The 20130-nt window shown below is 41.0% G+C and overlaps 1 protein-coding gene across 2 annotated transcripts in view; it reads right to left on the reverse strand.

The window, feature by feature from the left end:
• LOC118164765 (E3 SUMO-protein ligase ZNF451-like) overlaps positions 1-19890 on the reverse strand; it is a 41048-nt gene extending 21158 nt beyond the window's left edge. For both annotated transcript variants that reach the window (XM_035322498.1, XM_035322499.1), the window contains exons 1-9: positions 19781-19890; positions 19454-19537; positions 14101-14184; positions 13155-13280; positions 6764-6875; positions 5857-6007; positions 3592-3718; positions 2106-2259; positions 31-178 (exon numbers count right to left, since the gene is read on the reverse strand). In XM_035322498.1, coding sequence (XP_035178389.1) covers positions 31-178; positions 2106-2259; positions 3592-3718; positions 5857-6007; positions 6764-6875; positions 13155-13280; positions 14101-14184; positions 19454-19534 — 983 coding nt within the window. In that variant the 5' untranslated portion in view covers positions 19535-19537; positions 19781-19890. The remainder of the gene's footprint in view (positions 1-30; positions 179-2105; positions 2260-3591; positions 3719-5856; positions 6008-6763; positions 6876-13154; positions 13281-14100; positions 14185-19453; positions 19538-19780) is intronic.
• Positions 19891-20130: the final 240 nt, after the last annotated feature.

Below are 20130 nucleotides of genomic sequence, written 5' to 3' on the forward strand. Positions count from 1 at the left end.
GCATTATAAAGACAAATGCCCCTCACAAACCTGAAATGAGCTGTTAATTCCATGTGTGAGCGTAGTATCTGGGAGCAGGATATACACTTCACTTGGAAGGGGACCTCTTTGCAGAGAGATATCAGCAGTTTCTTTGCATATGATGGGAAAGGTAGAGGAAGGCCATCCTTCGTTTCTTCTGTAATGCAGAATACAGAAAGTACTTTCATACTATTTCAGCTTTCAGACAAGGTTTCTACAGTTGCGTTTGTTTGTCACAGGGTTCAGAAATTGAGTTACCAAGTGTCAGCTGATCCTCAGTATTTGTGAATAAAAGTTTTAAAAGTTAAATCTGCATTAATATGTTAAAATTCTGTAACAATCTCATATCTCCATCTTTAGCATCTTGTTTTTTTCATGTTCAGTGACTGACTGTTCCCCTTTTTGTCCTTCTACAAGTTCAGGTCAGCTATCTCTCTCGGGAAGGTTCTTACTGACTTGCTTCACCGTATCTATCACCACCTGCCTTCTCTTACTACATACGCTTTTGCTTAAAGCCATGGTGCATTTAAAAAAAAGAAAAATAATGCAACTCATTAACAAGTTTGATCATCTCTCTCTTTCCCATGCTTAGTGTTACTTTTCCTTGTATTGCTGGATTTTTTTGCTGTTCTGAGCATACTCCATGGCTAACTCCAGGTACTAGCCAAATAAAAAAATATTCTGTTGGAAAAAGAATGGTAAATGGCTTATGAACTGCACACTACTGTCAATGTTCTGCATCTTAGGAGGCAAACTCTGTTTTAGTTTTCTGCTTAGTAAGATGTAATGAACAGTAGGACGTAATTTGAGTTTGGGCCTTTCAACTAAACAGATCTCACAGATCATGTTAACAATAATAATCAAAGACCTACCAAGGCAAAGGAAAAAAAAAGGAGCATTTTTGTTGCTGTTCTGAGCTAAGTGATATCCACCTCTCTATTCTGTGCTATTAATCTTTCCAAAACTACAGGTTACCAGTAAATTTTATTTTAAACCTACAACCTGATTTTCATCACAAGTCAGCACGTTCATGATTAATAACTTTTATTTGAGAATAAAAGTATGTAAGATTTACAAAATGTAAGAGAACTCCAAAGAGTGCAGCTGACAGCCACTTCCATGCAGATGGAAGAACTGGCACAGCCTGCAGGAAGATTCCTTCAAAGCCCCTCTTTCCTGTGTGAATCCTGCAGCCACACTGGGGGAGGCCACAAAGGGTAGGTATGTTAACAAGGATGAGAAATTGTATCGGTCCTTTTGACCATGTAGACCTACCCTGAAAGCTACACTATCTAAAACGTGGCAGCTTCTTGAATAAGAAGTCAACTCCATCTACGTGTCATCTACGTCAGCCACTTACCTAATGTTAGAGTAAATGCTTTAATGCCTATTGCATATGTCAAAGCTGAGAAGTCACTACAGTCTGACAGGTCACCGACCCTGTTTTCAAGAGCATGATTATTCAGACATGTGGAATCTAGAAGGCATGGCTCAGGATGTTACCAGCTCACAACACAACCAGTAGCTTAGCCTTCAGTAGCAACACTGCCAGTGCAAGGCACCAGCCCTGCTGCACTGTCCCAGCTAAGCTAATAAAATCTGCAGTTATATGCAGACGGAACTTTCACATATATTTTTTTTTCTCATCAGGTGTGCCAAGGACACATACAAGAAAAATAAACTCCAGCAGATTTCATACAGCACAGTAGGGGGCAGGAACATCACAGCCAGCCTGACTGAACTGAAAAAGATACGTATGTGTTTTGGTCCAGGTATCTATTAATACATTAAATGTAAACCTATTTAAGACAGTGTCCACTTAATACAGGGTCACTGGAGGATGAGAAACTTGTATGAGAGGACTGAGGAATCACCTCAACACAAAAACTGTAAACTTCAAAGCTTCTCTTACAGAAGACACCTTACAGAATATGTAAGGCCTTAAAAGAAAAATAAGAATGAATTAAAAACAAACTTAAAAGCCTTAGATTTTTCTGCTGTGTAAAAAGCTTGTATCACTTCACATTGTAAGGAGAAATTGTCAGAAGGAATGAAGAGCACACACAGTACACTTAGCAACGTACCAAGCAATTTATAAACCTGGAGGAAGTGCTTCTTTCCTGACATATGCTGCAAGCATTCATCTCTTTTGGTGAAGAGGAGGAAGCACTGTGGGCATGCAAAACACTGAATATGCTGTGGAGGGAGATCTTTTTTATGTCCATCATTTTCGTTTAGCTGGAAAATAAAATCATCCGATGAGGAAAAACACTAAGCCAACAAAGCAGTCCCATTTCTCCTCATGTCCTTCCATTCCCCTTCCCCTCCTCCCACTGTTTATATACAGGCTATGTGCTTCAGCTTGTGAGACACAAGGCCCAACTGCCATTGTATTAAACTCATCCTTACTGCTCCAGCAACTTTCCCATTCCCTTCTTGCACCACTACTAGCAACTGCTTTCCATCAATTCTTAACAAGTCCCTTTATCAGGCTCTCACAAAAAACCTCCCAACCAACCTGTGACTCTTAAAGTCAACTCCTTCCACTCTCTTTGCCTTCTACACAACTTCAAGTCTCTGCTTTCAGGGCAGAGGTCCTTTAATTCTGCTTATGATGTTTTTGCTTACTCTTTTCTTCTGTCTCCCCAAAGAATCTGCATGACACATTTATGCTTTCTTCCAAAACTTTGTTTAGAAAGTGATGACTCACTTTGCTATCTCCCTTTCCTTTCACACCAAAATAATCCTATCCTTATACCTGCTGCAAGAGTCACTTCCTTTCACCAAACTTATCTCTAAGTCCTGCTAATGTTCCTGGACATAACCATTTTTGTTATTAAAGCATCTTTGAAGATGCTATCTGGTATCCAGTTCAACACCAGACTGCTTAAATAAAACCAGGCACCCTGAAGGTAACAGCTGAGCATCTGTCACTGAACTGAAGGGAAAGTCAGAGGACATAAGAAAAGAAAGAAGGGAAAAAAAGGAGGCAAGGGACAACAACAGAAAACACAAGTACTATTAGGTTATATTCGAATCAAAACTCAAATGCTAGATTATCCTGTTCCCTTCCATAAGTTAACTACTAAGTAATGGTAAACACATGTATCAATGGAGAGACTAAAGACAGGGAAGAAACCATTGCATCTGAGTTACCCAAGTTTCTTTTTTCATCCTGTTGCCTCTTCTCTCTGACCTCTTTTCTACTGCTTCTCTTTACCTCCCCTCACTTCACCCTAACCTTCGTGCCTGCATCTGTTGTCGTTCTGGAGACTCCAAAAAAGGGAATACCTTTTGACAGCACCAACAAGGACAAAAGGTTCAAGACAGATCTACAGTCCTCTTGGAAGAACACCATGGAGTACAACGTAATGGTCAGATTTAATGGCAGTGCTGTCAGCATACACCACGTGTTTGAAACACAGCAGAATAAGAAGAACTATTTGGAAGCCTAAAACAATGGAGGTGGGGTGGAAGAGGGTTTAAAGGACAAAAAAGAACAATGTATAATTATGTATCTCGATAACCCTCTATTACGTTCAGGTGATTTACTTATCCTTATGATCTTGCCTTAGATAAAAGATGATCAGTGTACTGCTGTAAGGTTGAAAATCTTTTGCAGCATATCACACAGGCAACAGCATTATTTGGGGGTCCATGTAATGTGACTGTTGGGTCACAAGGAGAGTGATCAAACCTAGAGAGGAAGAAATAATTAACAAACTAGGCCCCTCTCAACAGTAAAAAATGTTTTTTTTTTTTAATAGGAAAATTTAGGACTTTCGAAGCTACTGGACAACAACCAGCATCAAGTCAACCCAATCTGCAAAATTCCTCACCTGCCATTAGCTGTATCAGGTGAAGTATCCCATGCAAAGCTAATTCTCTCTGCAGCTTATCAGTTATAATGATCTATGTGTAGAGGAATTACACTGTTTTTAAGAGAGAACTAATCACATCTACATTTCTAAAAATGTTTTTTAACCTCCCTGTATTGTTTTTGGCTGGGATAGAGTTAGTTTTCCACACAGTAACTTGCATGGTGCCATGTTTTGGACCCATGACTAGAACAGTGGTGATAACACACCAATGTTTAGTTGTTGCAGAGCAGTGCTCATCCAGAGCCAAGGACTCTTCAGCTCCTGGTGCTGCCCTGACAGCGAGGAGGCTGGGGGTGAACCAGGACAGCTGGCCCAGGCTGGCCAAAAGGACGTCCCATAGCATGTGGCGCCATGCTCAGCAGTAACAGCTGGGGGAAAGAAGGAAGAAGGCAGGGGGATGCTTAGAGTTATGGTATTTGTGTTCCTAAGTAACCATTATGCATGATGAAGCCCTGCTCTCCTGGAAAGGCTGAACATCTGCCTGCTGATGGGAAGTAGTGAATGAATTCCTTGTTTTGCTTTGCTTGTGGGTGCAGCTTTTGCTTTACCTACTAAGCTACCTTTATCTGAATCTATGAGATCTCTTTTACCTTTCCGATTTTCTTCCCCTTTCCAGTGTAGGGAGGAGGGTAAGCAGGTGGCTGTGTGGTGCTTAGCTGCCTACTGGGGTTAACCCATGACACACCTTAGTTTTTCCCCTTACCAGCTTCTCCATGATGCTACCATTAGCTGAAACACAGTATATGCTGGAATTGACCAGAAATATAGCGAGTGGTGACTAGCAACCATCAGCTATGAACAGACATATGTCCTATAGCTACTCTTCTATAGCTCATCTTTCTTTTCATTAGGAATATTTTTTTTATCCTACCATCAAGTTCGTTACAACCTGCACTTTGGCCACAACAACCCCATGCAGCGCTACAGACTTGGGGCAGAGTGGCAGTAAAGCTGTGCAGACGAAAAGGCTCTGGGGATGCTAATCAATGCTCACCTGAACGTGAGCTGTCAGTGTGCCCAGGGGGCCAAGAAGGCCAATGGCATCCTGGCTTGGGTCAGGAAAAGTGTAGCCAGCAGGACCAGGGAGGTGACTGTCCCCCTGTACTCTGCTCTGGTGAGGTTGCACCATGAGTACTGTGTTCAGTTTTGGGCCCCTCAGTACAAGAAGGACACCAAGGCCCCGGAGCGTGTCCAGAGAAGGGCTACAAAGCTGGTGAAGGGCCTGGAACACAAGTCCTGTAAGGAGCGGCTGAGGGCACTGGGGTTGTTTAGTCTGGAGAAGAGGAGGCTCAGGGGAGACCTTAGTGCTCTCTACAACTACCTGGAAGGAAGCTGTGGGGAGTTGGGGGTCGGTCTCTTCTCGCAGATGACTAGTGATAGGACTAGAGGGAATGGCCTCAAGTTGCACCAGGGGAGGTTCAGGTTGGAAATTAGGAGACATTTCTTCTCAGAATGAGTGGTTAGGCATTGAAATGGGTTGCCCAGGGAGGTGGTGGAGTCACCGCCCCTGGGGGAGTTCAAGGAAAGGTTGGACATGGTGCTTAGGGACATGGGTTAGTGGGTGATGTTGGTGGTAGGGGGATGGATCTTTTCCAACCTTAACAATTCTATGATTCTAACTTGTATGTTTTTAATATGTTAACCTTTTGCTCTTTTTCAAGTGTGGATGAAGAAGTAACATAACCGGAGCACAGAAATGTTATTTCTCAGAAAACCAGATATTAAAAATGCTTAGCAAGTGGAAGAAATAAATTTGGAATGAAAAACAAAACAAAAACAACTACAAAAGAACAACTAAGTAGGAAGTTCATCACAATATCTGTATTAAACCTGCAACACATTAACCTAGCCTCCAAATGAGATTTTGTCACTATAGACGCTCTAAAGTAGATTTGACGTAGATGTCGTAAGTTGGAACATAGTTTCACTACTATTTCTTGCATTATGTCCTTACCTTTTCAGGTGGCCTAGGAGAAGATGCCCATTATCAAAATTTCTGTTGCAATGCATCACAGGACAAGAAATGGGACTGCTGTTGACTTGTGTCTGACCTCCTCGCTGATAAGCCCCCCTCCTTCCACTGTTAACAGTGCCTGGTTTGAGACCTGTGTTAGAAAACAAAACACTTAACCACAATCTCAACTATAGAGGCTTTAAAAAAAAGAAAAGGAACACAAAAAAGCAAAACCAACATAACCAAACCCACAAAACCTAAAGCATTTAGAAATCAGGTTACACTGATTCTAGAAGTATGCTAGCAGTGCACTGTAATGCAATCCTACTGCAAAAAGTCTCCTGTTTCAGTTGAAGAATCTGTCTCTCCAATCCCCAGTTAGATTACTTCTCTGACACTTTGACACACTTCCTCCAGGTCTTGCAGGAAGTAATTTTAAGATCAAAATCTAAAACCATATTTTTAACTGAAGTTATACTTACTTATGTAGGCATACTTTTCTGAGCAACAGTTCAATAAACGTTCTCCTTACAACAACTTTGTGGTAAAAGTTGTTAGCAGTGCTTTCATGGCTTTTATACTTTTATTTATTTTTCTAAGCAACAAAACATTTGAATAATATTTTTTGTGGAAACTAGCACAAAGTTCAGATTCTAAGATTTGGTTAAGCATAAGAGGCACCTGCAAGCTCACTGTCAGTACTGCTTAATGCAATTATCAGATGTTCTATTCTGCAATGCAGCACTTAGAAATAACCACCACTAAGTGAATAAGCAGTGACTTAGAAAACATATCACCAAAACCTAGTTTCAAGGTACCTGAATAAACACCAATTACTCCTATTATGTATTAATTATTAATCTTTGGTTCCTTATTGTATTTGAAACCCCATCATTCCTTTTCTTACCCGGCATTTTTAACCACTGGTCCACGCATAATCTTGCTGCTTCTGTGTCACTGTGTTCCCGAATAAATTCTAGTTCCTGCAACCCGTGAGCATACTGGGAATCAACTTTTTCCTGAAGGTGAAAATATGTAAAGCAAGGTAGTAAATATATATATTTTTAATTCAAAATTCAAAAAATGCATATCAAGTTAGACTTTCAAAACTTACACATGGCTCTCTACATTTCAAAAAAATAAAGAAAAAAAGAGAATGATTTGACTGACTTCTATATAACACAAAGGTGGAATACAACAGCAATAAAACAAGTGTTAATTTTTGTGCCCTAAATAAAGGCTTCAGCTCTTGAAATATGCTTGCTGAAAAAAACTTAAGTGAAAAAGTTCAAATATTGATATTTTCCCTTTTTATTATTAGTATTGGTTCTGACAATACAGAAAAGAAAATCTCCACTAATATCACAGTCAATTAAAATATATCCCTTTACTATCTTCCGAGAAATACAGCTAATAAAACTTGTCCAGACTGGCCAAATTGGAAGTTAAAGAAATAGTTTTCTTTTAATATAAATTCAAGAATACTAACAAAAACAGCTCAGGTTTTCATATGGCCCACAGAAACACCACCTTCTAACTAAATACTTTTATAGAGCAACTAATCACAAAATACGACTCCTTTGTAGGAGAAAGAAGTCAATTAACTTACTTCTCCCACACTTACTTAAGGTTGTGAAGCATGTCCATAACCAAGAAGACTGTACAAACAAATAATAATAGAATGAAAAATAAGTAAGAAAAAGCTTTTCCTAGCATTTTCCTAGCACCCTTGGTGACATCAGATTTTACGTATTTAAGAAACTGCTCTGAAAACCACAAACAGAAAAGTTTCTCAAGTTCTATGAGTTACTAAAACTTATTTAGTTTCTTAGACGGGTCACAGCTAAGTATGACAGCTTATTATCCTAAGGTAATTCCAGATACCAAACAAAAAATGCCAACCTGACTCAGCTACGTCCCATTTTACCCACTGGTCTCATTTCTACAGGAGCATGTGTGTGTTTTCCAGATACCAGTTATCTGATGGCATACCATTATAGGACCATCCAGCTCTGGTAAGGTACAGAGCCACAATCCATATGCAGCACCAACACAGTTTAGCCCAGGCAGTGTTTTCCTCGCTCCCTGTCACTCATGCTGTACGTATATACACACTGGGATTCCCTAACGTCTCAGCTCTGCACTCCTTATGCTTCTAATTCTGTATGTCAAATATCACATGTCAAAGAGTCAAAAAGAGTGGAAAATGGCAGGAAAAAATGTGTCTCACTTGAAAAAAATACATATACTTACTGCTATAGCAAAAACACAGTATGCTATCTGTGGCCAGGTGTATAGTGGCCAGGGCTGTTAAGCTACAGTCCAATCACTGCCTTAACAGTCACAGAATTATAGGGCTTATTACGCTGTTGTTCCTGAGAAGACATCAGAAAGAACACCTGAAAGTACACAACAGCAACACTTGTAAACATCTCAATTTTCAAGCACTGCACTTACAAATATTTGGGTGTTGCACAGGGCTCCACTGCCAGCAGCTTCCTGTCTCTGAGGTGAAAACTTCTGGTGCGTTTTGCAAACGACAGCTAATACTTCCAGTGTTTAGTCTGGCTTGCAGGCTGCAGAATATTAAGTCCTTTCCCATAGCAATGCGCACATCACATTATTCAGCCTCCGTTCTAGTTATCTCCTGGCTGGTACCATACTGGGTAACAGCAAATCATCGGACTGAGGAGAGCACTTTCTGCTTTTTGGGCAATTTGTATCAGTACAACATCTTCCAGAATTTGATTACTAGTAATAGTCACCAAATAGTGATCAGCTGTTCCTTTGCAAAGATGGTGTTTACTTCTCAAATTCTAACCTTCACAACTTCTTCAGCATCAGTATAAATGAAGACAATGTTACCTCATAGTACAGCAATTGACTGAAAAGCCTACTTATTATTTTACACAGAGAATTAGAGACACATTTCAAAATGTAGGAAAAGAGGGCTCTACGTGCTAAAAAAATAAATAGGGGTTGCCTTTGCCATACGCCCACAACACAAACACATCAACTTCTGTACTCTAAGGGCTTCATTTGCTGGCTTCAGGTAAGGTGCTGAACACCTGGCTGCTCTGGAAGTAAAAGGAGATCGGGGGAAATTCTTGTAGAGAATGTGGTCATTCAGGAAAGGAGAGGTGGATGAAGATGCTGTTTGGAGGGCACGATAGGATGAAGAGTAGTGCACCCAGTACTCCTCGACAGACAATATTGTGAAGGACCTTTTTCCCAATAAATCACATAAAGTATAGATTTTTAAAGACAAGAATTAAATGCCATGGGTAAAGAAGATGGTGTTACGTGCAATCTTTCTCTTTCAAATAATTCAAATAATTCAAATATTCATATTTTTTGAAGAAAAATATTCATATTTTTTTGAAGAATTGCCAAGCATATTATAAGGAACTCTGAAAATATCCAGTGCTCTGCAGCACCTTCAAATATTTACTGTTTAGGTATCTCTTACACAGAAAGAATGCTTCATGGTAGTGTCAGCTTAATTCTGTCAGGACATTTTCTCAAGTTATTTAGTAAAGCCTAAAGCCATGGAAACCTCATCTAGACCAGAAAGCACATTTTAAAATAACAGTTTGGAATAGATTATCTTACACTGGAAAATTTATCCTAATGATTAAAATTCTTATTCAACACAATCTACTGTTAACAGCATTTCTCCCCATTCAATGGCCATGGTGTGCACTTTCACAGGGAATTCAGCTATGTTCCTGGTCAGATCAGGAATAAATTTTGCCCACCCAGCACATCCCTCAAAAACGGTTTTTCAATCCTTTCAGCAACTACTCCCCTCTAGCAATTGATTATCAGTGTTAAGGTCAACTTCTCTGATTACTAACTTCAGTTGAGTTCACCTTCACAAAAACAAATGTGCAAATCTCTAAGTCAATTTAAAAAGCCGCTACAGATATTACATTAATAGCTTGAACAAACTACATTGCCATACAGCATATCATTAGTACCTAATGCACATGTTCCTCTCAAAGCAAAATTATTCTTCATCTTTAGAACTGCTAACCTCCTTTGAGGTTCTCAGGAAGAGTTCTAGAGCAAACAAAAACCAAAGCAAACAAAACCCAAAAAATGTGCACAACTAAGGTGGCTAAAGGTAATATACCTCAAGAGATAGCTTTTGTTATTTCTGTTTTTTTTTTTTTTGTTATTTCTGTTTTTTGTCTGTGGTAAGCATGGAATACCTCTCTTACAGACAGAATCAAAGTTACCAAGACTGGGATGGAAACCTTTTTACAGAAAATGTTCTGGTATATGGAGGGAAGAACCTGCTCCATGGCTCCAGGAACCCAAGCAGACTCCCTTCTTTCCCCTGCAGCATGCAGGTAGTTGCACAGTGATCAAATACCACACTGGGTATACCAACTGCGGGCCTGAAAAAGGATGCCTTATCTCCTACAAACCACACACTGGTGTATCTGTGAGGGCCATACAGTCCTCTCTTTGAAGAAGTGGTTGGACACACTTAATTCCCCTCATCTCCTAAAGCTAGATAACCTTAGCTCCCCAGCTAAACCTGGCTCTCAAGCTTGCAAACAGGTAATTCCTATTATAGCGTAGCCTGACACAGCATTAAATGAATGCCAGACTGGGACTGCAATGGTGTTTCCCATTTTGTAGTATACCTCATAACTAATGAAAAGCAATTTTTAAAATATCCTGAAAACAATGTTTTAAGGAAACAGTGCTTCAAGTAAATAAAAGTATTTTGTTTTGATAAATTTATTTTAATTTATTCTTGTTTCCTATATTTTGTTTCTTCATGTATAAAATATATGCAAAATGGAAAAAAAATGTTCTGACATTTCTGATTCTGAAGATTTCTTCCTTATATGCCTCTTGACAGTAAGATGTTCTGTTTCAATGGCCAGATTTAGCAACAGATTTGCTTTCAAGAGAAGGGACAGAGAAGGAAAAGAATTCTCTACTAGAGCTCAGTAATACAAATGACTGTTTTCCAAGGCCTGAAGATACAAATGTCTGTTGAGAACCAAGGTCAGCACAAGTCTGGCAAAATCATTGGCAGATGGCTACAATGGGTTCTTCTTTTTGTGGAAAAAAAACAAAACCTCAGCGCAGTCCCCCTGCCAGAGGTAAGAGGCACGGTGCTGCTTACAAAGCTCCGGAGCAGTGGGAAGGGCTTTGGCTCAGACTCCAGGCTCAGCTCAAAGGTGCCCCAAGACTTACGCACAGCCCTTTCTGCAGCTTTGACCATGATGCAGAGGAGGGTCATACTAGATGTTCTGCACTAGAAACAACAAATTAACAGAGGCTCAGGATCCTGGTAATTTCTCATGTCACCAAAGCAGCCAGAAGGTTTGATTAAAAGAAAAAAACAAACAAACAAACAAACAAAAAACGAATAAAAATAAAAATGGAACAGAAAATGGTCACTGAAACCAGTCAGCTTGCTCCACTGCCAAACCCCCCAAAAAAGAAAAGGGCAAGTTTCACTGTGAAAAGTAATTGTAACTCTGCTGACTGCATTACCAGTTGCCACCCAGCAATAAAATATTCATCATTATAAAAGGATTTTCTATCCTTCGCTCTCAGACTATTTCATAAGCTACACAACTATCTTCGAATCCACTTCATAGCTCAAAAACTGTATGTGGAGACATTAACAAATTGCCAAATTCTACGTGCAGGAGGCTGGAGAGGGATGTAGGCCTCTGCTCTTCAAAGCTACCTTACTCTACATCCAACAGACTTTTACCTTGTTGCATTACAGTTGCAGAATCTGTAGTGGATGATAACAGCCCTTGTAACTGTAGGATAACTGGGGGGCTTTAAAAGTTATTAACAGTGGCTAGAGAGCCAGCACCGTTATGGAAAGCAATTTAAAAAACTTTTAGTTCATGAAATTATTCCATAATATTTCATTAAGTTATCGACTCCTTCAGGTTGGAAGGGATATCAAGAAGAATCAGTCCAATCTTCTGCTGAAATTGCAGGTCAGCTGTGGGGCAGGCCAGGTTGCTCAGGGCTTTATCCACTTGGGTCTTGAACACCTCCAAGCATCATCTGCACAACCCATCTGGGCAACCTATTCCAATACCTCCTTATCCTCACATTCAATTCTTTTCCTCTCTACCACATACCCAGACAGAACTTGTCCTTTTTCAGTTTATGACCGCTGTCTTATGTTCCTCTGCCACACACGTAAACAAAAAGCCTGGCTTTGTGTCCTTGATAATCTGCCTGGAGGCACCGGGTGTTGCTGTTAGGTCCCACTGAAGCTGCCTCTTCTCCTTTCTGAACACGTCTCAGCCTCTCCTCATAGGAAAGTGCTCCAGCCTCTGACCATCTGACAGACTTGCCCTACTTATCAATGTTTTTCTTGTACCACAGGGCCCACATCCAGTTATAGTATTCCACCCACATGTGATCAAACATATGCCAAGGGCAATAATCAATCCCTTCCCCTCCATCCACGTACTGTGCTCCTGATCATGCAGCTCACAGTCCTGTTGTAACCCTTTGCTACCAAGGCATGCTGTCTGCACTTGAGCCTGCTACCCACAAGGACACTAGGGTACTTTTCCACAAGCTGCTCCTCAGGCAGTCAGTCCTCAGCCTGTATCAGGGGAGGGAGGTACTCTGTCCCAAGTGTATAATAACTTTTGCACTTGCTCTTGAGGAATTTCACGAGGTTCTTGTCAGTCCATTCCTTCCAGTTATCCAGGTCTGTCTGAGAACAGCCCTGCCATTAAGGCCACCGACTGCACTTCCTAGCAGGTACTACAAACACAAGAAGTCCATGCCTCCCATATGACTGCACTATACCCTTAATAGGATTTGGCTCTGCAGTTGTGACTTTAATTTACAAAGTATTGTCTCATTACAAAATAATACCTAATACAGACAATTAATGTCGCAAATAGGAATCTAAATATCTCAGACAAAAGTAAGTATTTCACTAGGTTTGCCATATGGTGTTTTGTGATAACAGGTATTCTCTGCTTATTTAACCAGAATAATGGATAAAACAGTCCCTCTGCTACACACACAAACAAGTGAACCAGTTTTTGCCATTTGCATGAAGATAGTATTTTTTCCTCTTAAGACCTGAGATAAGATTATCAATATTAACAGTTAAAGGCCAATGAAGATCGGAAGTCCATACTGTATTTCAAACAACGCCCCAGAAACAAAAATGGTGTTAGTTCCAGGTCGGGCTCACCAATCCTTTTACTCACTTAGTAGTGAAGACACCATTGTGACTACTGTACTATGCACTTCTACTGGAACAAGAACACATCCAATACCTTAAAGGCTTTGTTTTTCTCTTCCTTTTGCTGTTTCTCCACTTCAACATGGCGTGCCAGACGATCCAGTGTTGATGCAACTCTTTCTTTCTGATAGTCAACGTGATCTTTACGCCTAGCATTTCTCTACAATTAAATAGTTACAACTTTTATTTGGTAATTATTACGTTAGTAACAGACCTTAATACAGTAAAAAGCAATGCCCAAGCAATCAGACAGTTGGATCTTAAGTCCCTCAATCATCACAAGGGAGTGAGGCAGTGCACATACAGATCTGCCTTTCCTTCTGACTCAGTTTCATTGCACACATCCTCTACTGGTTATCAGAAGTCAAGAGACAGCCGCTGCTGACAAAAACAACTGCAGTAGCTCGCTCTCAGTCACTGTCCCTCTCAAAAGTCCCACAGGGTGGACACAAGAAGCTTGGGGATACATGAATTGACCAGCTTGCTTCTGACTCAAATCCTTAGGATAGTTTACAAAGAATGAAGTTACGACCAGGCTGACAACAGAGTACGATCCTACAGCCTAACACTCCTCCTAAAAAGTCCTTGCAGAAGGAAAAGGTCTCAGAGCATGCAGATACATTCGCAGGCTCCAGACTGCGAACTGACTTCTGAGGTCACTTTTAAAGTGACATTTTCTTTCCCTTTTCTTCACTACACTTGTCCAAAACACTGAAAGACAAATAGATCTCTAAATTCATTACAAGAAGGCAGAAAATGTCTCTGGAAAAAATGAAGTGTTGGCATACTTCTCCTTCTACTCAACATTAGGTAAAAAATAGAAGACTTTAATACTAGCTTATATATTAATTACTTGTTAAAACTACCCCTAATAAGTTTTGCATGAAGAGTAGCTGAGGGGAAAAAAAACAAGATACTAACTTTTTAAATTATTTTTTCTTTTAACTGAGAAGTCCCAAGGTATGTTACAACATACTCACATGATCGTAAGAACTGCCATTAGGTTCTTCATCTTCACTACTGACAAGATCAATGCATTCAAGTACAGGTCTTAAGGGTCCTTCCTGAAAAAGTGTTAAAAACACACACATACAGAAGCATTAAATTGTGTTCCTTGAAGGTGAAATATTGCATGCATTAAAGAACATTGGTAGCACCAAGAATATTTTAAGGGGATATTTTTTCACCAAGGTTCCAAGAGAGCACATTAACAAAATTCCTGAAGGACAACTTAACATACTTATGCTCAGAATTGGTAAAACACACACATATATGAAATATTCACAAACAATTCAAGTATCAACTTAGCATATAAACATCAACTACCAAAAATAGAATGAACAATCTTGGCCTGCTTAATAGCCTTACACTCTTCACCTTCTCAATCAACTTAAAGTCTACATTTTTAGCTTGAAATGCTCAACTTGTGCCGTTACTTCAATGGTACTAGGGTATCAGACTACCACCAAGAAAGGAATAGTTTTAGATTTTACTAATCACAACTAAATGGTGGTAGTTTTTCAAAGAATCACTTTTGGTTGTTTTTAAGAAGCCACAATTTAATTTAAACTCTGACTCCAAAGGAAATTAAACTCCTAAGGAACTTCAGATATTATGAAAGTGAGAAATAGCTTCATACACATTTATAGCCTGAAGTCTACGCCTTTCTACTTATGTTGTCCTTGAATGTTTCCTGATATAAGCATCTTGAGAAACTTCACACTGATTGTATGCAACTTGAATGACCTGCTAGTCTAGATATTATCAACACCTGATGATTTACAGGCCCTCAAATACCTTCATTTTTACATTCTGTCTGGTGCTACTGGGTAGACAGCAGAGCATTGGCACAAACATGAAAAAGCAAACAAAAAAGAAATCACACTTTTATGCTTTAACTAATGAGATTCTAAAAAGCAATCATGTGCTATGCTTTTAGTGAAGACATACAAAACAACGTCTCGAGCTCCATGCACAGCCATTGTGACAAGTCTTCCAATTTTAAAGGCAAAAAGCACTATGTCCACAGTCTGATGTCTCACACATAAAAAACAAACAAACAAACAACAGCAATAAGCAACGTATCATGCTACAACATGCTACACTTCTCAGCTAGATAATCAGTACAATGTTCATGCAATAAGAAAAGTAAGCCTACATATAGCAAACAAAAATATTCCTAGGTACTCTAACTCACACCCATGGTCACTGCTCAGGAACATACACATCTTCCCTGGTAATTACTTTGGCCTCATTTTTATGACAATTATGCACAGAAGAGAGGCAAACTTAACTAAATATCTCCACATGCTGTAAAAAGCTTCCCATGCAGATTTATTACATCCCAATCCCAATCCTGCTAGATTCTGAAAGCTATCATCTAACCTCAAAGTCAATAAACAAAATAAAAGAAAACAAAACAACAAAAGGTTCAACTACCTTTGAAGTCTGTACAGTCAATTCCATCTGTGCCATGTGACAGTGTCTTTGACCAAACTATAGTACTACCCATTTGTCTGTCAATGCTGCTGGCAGATGCCACACAACTTTTATATACTCCAGAGATAACCCTTATTGTTAGCAGCTAAACTTTCCAGGCAGAAGAAGGAATTTAGATAGTCAATAATTTAGTGATTTCTTGAAGAGGCACAGTACTATACCCACTACCTCTGTCACGTATTTGGCAGTGTCCTAAACATCTTAAAAATCAACCAAGTAGGGCAGGCTACGTAGATTTACTGCCTCATGAGAAGTAGCAGGGAGAAATGCAGCAGCATGCAATTCTCTCCACTGTGTTTATTGCATCTCATTCTTTCCATTCTTCCACCTTTCAAGGCCGTAAAGCTGCTGAGCTGGCCAGGCACAAACAGCCCTCACTGTCTCTCACTGGGAAGGCACAGGGATGAGACCTTGGACAAAGGACAAAATTTATATGAATTCAGCTGCAGGACTCCCATTAGCCCTAAAGAGTGCTTACATTCTAACAATTAATTAAAGAGAATATTATTTTCTAAACTAAATCTGAAAAATCCACAACAGATTGGCTTTTGTAAAAAATGGCAGACTATAAATCTGTAAGAAATTAAATCCTCTGAAGAAACAACAGGTGCTAGCACGTTACAGTTCAAAGATGCAATCAGACCATCTGACCGTCTCTGCAATTCAGCAGGAGGGTTTGAAATGTTCAGGTCTGATTCTGACAGATGCAGCTTCCTCAAATACAAAGATTTTCCTTATTTCTCTTTATTCAATTCCCTTGGTTCAGCTCAGCAAACAACTAGTCAAAAGTTAGGAAACTGACAACTGAAAAGCAGAATAATAACCTGCTTTCAAGCCTAACGATCACAACACTAAATTCTATTAATTATAAGTAGTTGTTCACTTGCTTAGTGTTGTTTGCATGCATGAAACATTATTTTTCCTTCTGTATTTTATACTTTTTACTAAACATTTTTTATGCATTTGTTAGTTTGCATTCCAACTTGAATACAAATACAATATGGCAAATTTTTAAAATTACTTCTCAAAGATATACATTCATATCTCCCTCCCCCCTTTTTTGTGGAAAAGGGAAAAACAAGAAAAAAATAACCTGTCCACCTGTATACACTCTTGAATAATAATGCAAATCTCAAATGCGGCACTTAGGGTAGTTTGTGCTGCATTAGCCTAAAGGTTAAGCCACCAACCAAGATTAAAAACAAATACTGAAAAGAACCTTGGTCAAATCAACTCATCTAGACTACAAAAGGTATCTTGAGAAAGTGTAAAAATCCGGGAAAACAGGGGAATTCTATCCCAAGCGTATCTACCTAGCAACTGCTGAGGTTGACATACGAGATCCCTTGATTGAAAGCTGTCCTCAAACGTCAGAGCCTGGGTTAGATCCATCCTGTCTCTCACAGAAGAGACTCCAACACAACCTCACAACCAAGAGGATGCTGATACCAGAACAGGAGGGGAAGGTGAAAGCCTCTTAATTCAGTGGCCCTGGACTGAAATCGTCCTTGTGGAGGACGACTGACTCTAGGACGACTCCTTAAATGTTCAGAGAGACCTTCAGAGAATTTCATGCACATGATAGCTTTAAATGGACTTTTTCATTTTATTATCCTGCTTGGAGAGGTGGTACCAGGTGTAACATGGTCCTTTTACAGAGACAGAGCAGGCACTACCAGTAAACATGCCCAATTAATACTCCAGTACCACACGGAGGGAGAGGTCTGAACAGCAGGCACTTAGCTTCTGCTCTGTTGGCTCACCTCAGCAGATACCTAGCCCCATGTTGAATGTTATCATGAAAATTACTTCCTTTTTTTTCCCCCAACTGGTTAAACTAAATAGTAGCACAGTGCAAAGACAGTGCCAACCCTGAGGGCTCCACCACTTTTTATGGTCTCCTTAAAACCTCTGTAGGGATTTAAAGAATTACATTTTTTTTTGATGTATCAATTTTTCTAGTATCACTGGTTCCTAGCAGTTCCTGCTCACTTCCCTCGGTATGTTTCATGTCATGAATTCCCAACTCTTTTGTTCCATAGGACACTCTTCTGTGTCTATACCACTTGAATTCTGACTAATAATGACTTTGAATTAAGTTCAAGCAGTAAATGGAAGTATGTAGGTCTCCCCCAAGTGTTTTAGGCAAGATAGTTTCATGCAGTTATGCCACACCCCTTCTCTAGATCTCCACACACAAAAGAAATGTATTAGTTTTCCTAAATCACAGAATCACAGACTAGTTGAGGTTGGCAGGGACCTCTGGAGGTCATCTGGTCCAACCTCCTATTCAAGCAGGGCCACCCAGATCAGGCTGCCCAGGACTGTGTCCAGGCAGCTTCCTGTAGATCTATGAAATGAAAATAAATAAATAAAATACATCACATACACACGCACAAAAAAACTTTTAAGAAAAAGGAAGAAAAACAGAGAACAGGCAACCTACAACTATATGTTTTAACTGGAGTATGAACATGTTGAAACGTTCAGCTGGCTCCTCCAACCCAATTTATGCAGCACCACTTGGTGCACTGGCTCCTTGAGACATGCAGTACTTGAAATATCAGGTAGCATTCATACACAACATTTATGAAGCCACTACACACCTAGCCATACACTTTATTATATGGAAATGCAAACAGATTAGAAACCCTTTTGAAAGGTGCAAGTTTACTACAGAGATATGTGGTAGTGATCTGACATGAGGACACAGCCAGTGTCAGACACCCCCTTCCCCTTGTATTCATTCACCAGTGACCACAGCAATCTCCTCACCCCAGGACACCAACCCAGCACAGACAAGCCTAAGCAGTCTTCTTCCCAGACAGGCCAGCCTGTCTCAAATCAGTCATCACTGGACCACAAAGCATCTGTGCTTTGCACATGCAAAAACAAGAAAAAAAGGTAGCAGAACCACTGATTTTATATGTTTATTTTCTTTCAGTTGGTGTTCTCAGTTCTACAGCAGCCCTTCAATCATTACACGCCCAAAGCTATATTAACTTCCTCATTCTTTGCCCAGCGTTTTAAGAAAGTGAAGCTTATACAGTCATACTACACATGAATACTTGCCCATTTATTTAAAGAACTCTGAACTCATTAGTAGATTCTGGTAAAATTCAACTAAAAGATCAAGAAGTGTCGAAGAAGATCAAGTACTTATAGGTTTAGCAAAAATATGCATATGTCCTTTATACCTCAGCACCTAAATACCCGTGCAGAAAGAAAAACATCCTGTTTTTCTTGGGTATTTAACAGATATAAGTATCGTAAGGTTATGCTTATGTAAGCCACGTGTCAGGTGCTGTAGTGTAGGTATGACACGGTGCTTCACAATTTGAGAAGACTATTTAAGGCCTCTCACCCCTCATTCCCTACCTCTTCCTCGTTTTAAACAGAGTGTAATGATGTCATTCTGCATGATAATTGATGTCATTCTGCAGAGCGAGCAGTGTTTTACCTCATTACCTTCCATGAGACTGCTCATTAAGCAAAATGCCACACGACCAACAACACACGACCTTGCCGCGTACCTCCCCGGCCACTTTGCGTCCCCCACTCACCTGCTGGGATGCTCGGCGCTAGGTTCTCTCTGCAGCACCAACGGGCATCACCTACCGCCCTCCCAGTGAAAGGGCCAAAACACCCTTAAAGACAAACTCGTTATCTGTTTAAGATAACTTGTTATCTAAAGGCAACACCAACGACTTCCAGATGAAACAATTTTTGATGGTTTTGGTTATGTCTGAAAGGCACACGTTAGTTTTTTGACCAAACGCAGAACCCAAAGCCCCCGTTTCATTGAGCCGGTTTCCAGGCGCGGGATCTACTTACTCCAACAAACTCAATCTCGTCCTCGCTTTCGGAAACCGACGACTTACTCTCGGGAACGGTGGCAGAGTCGTAGGACTCCATTACCTGGAGAGAAACAAACCCAATCACGCTTCATCATCCACGCTCGCGGCGCTTTCAGCTTTATCGGGAATCCACCTTTCCAGGCCCCCCCATGCCCAAACCGCGGCCTAACCCAGGCAGAAACCCAACACCAGTCTCCCCGGGGGGCAGAGCACCCCTGGGGGCTCGGCACCACCCCGAGGGGCTCGGCACGGCCCCGGGGGCGACCCCGAGGGTCTGCCCGGCCCCGCTGCCCCCCTCACCCACCCTCGGGCCGCTGCCCGCCGCAGCGCGTCTTCCTCTTCCCCCGGGGGCGGCGGGGAAGGGGGAGAGGCGGAGCGACAGCGCAGCTTGCCGGGACTTGTAGTCGCCGCCCGTTCCCCTTCTCCTTTCCCTCCCTCCTGGTCATGCACGAGGCCGGGGAACCCACGCGGTGGTGCCGGGACCGGTGCCGGGACCAGGGCCGGGACCAGGGCCGGGACCAGGGCCGGGACCGGTGCCGGGACCAGGGCCGGGGCCGGCCATGGCGGCGGGCGGCGGCCAGGGCGCGGAGGCGGGAGCAGCAGGAGGCCGCGGAGCTGGGCGGTGGCGCCGCGCTGAGGCGGCGGGGCCGGGCT

The sequence above is a fragment of the Oxyura jamaicensis genome, chromosome 3 (assembly GCF_011077185.1).
Source record: "Oxyura jamaicensis isolate SHBP4307 breed ruddy duck chromosome 3, BPBGC_Ojam_1.0, whole genome shotgun sequence".
Taxonomy (NCBI): Eukaryota; Metazoa; Chordata; class Aves; order Anseriformes; family Anatidae; genus Oxyura; species Oxyura jamaicensis.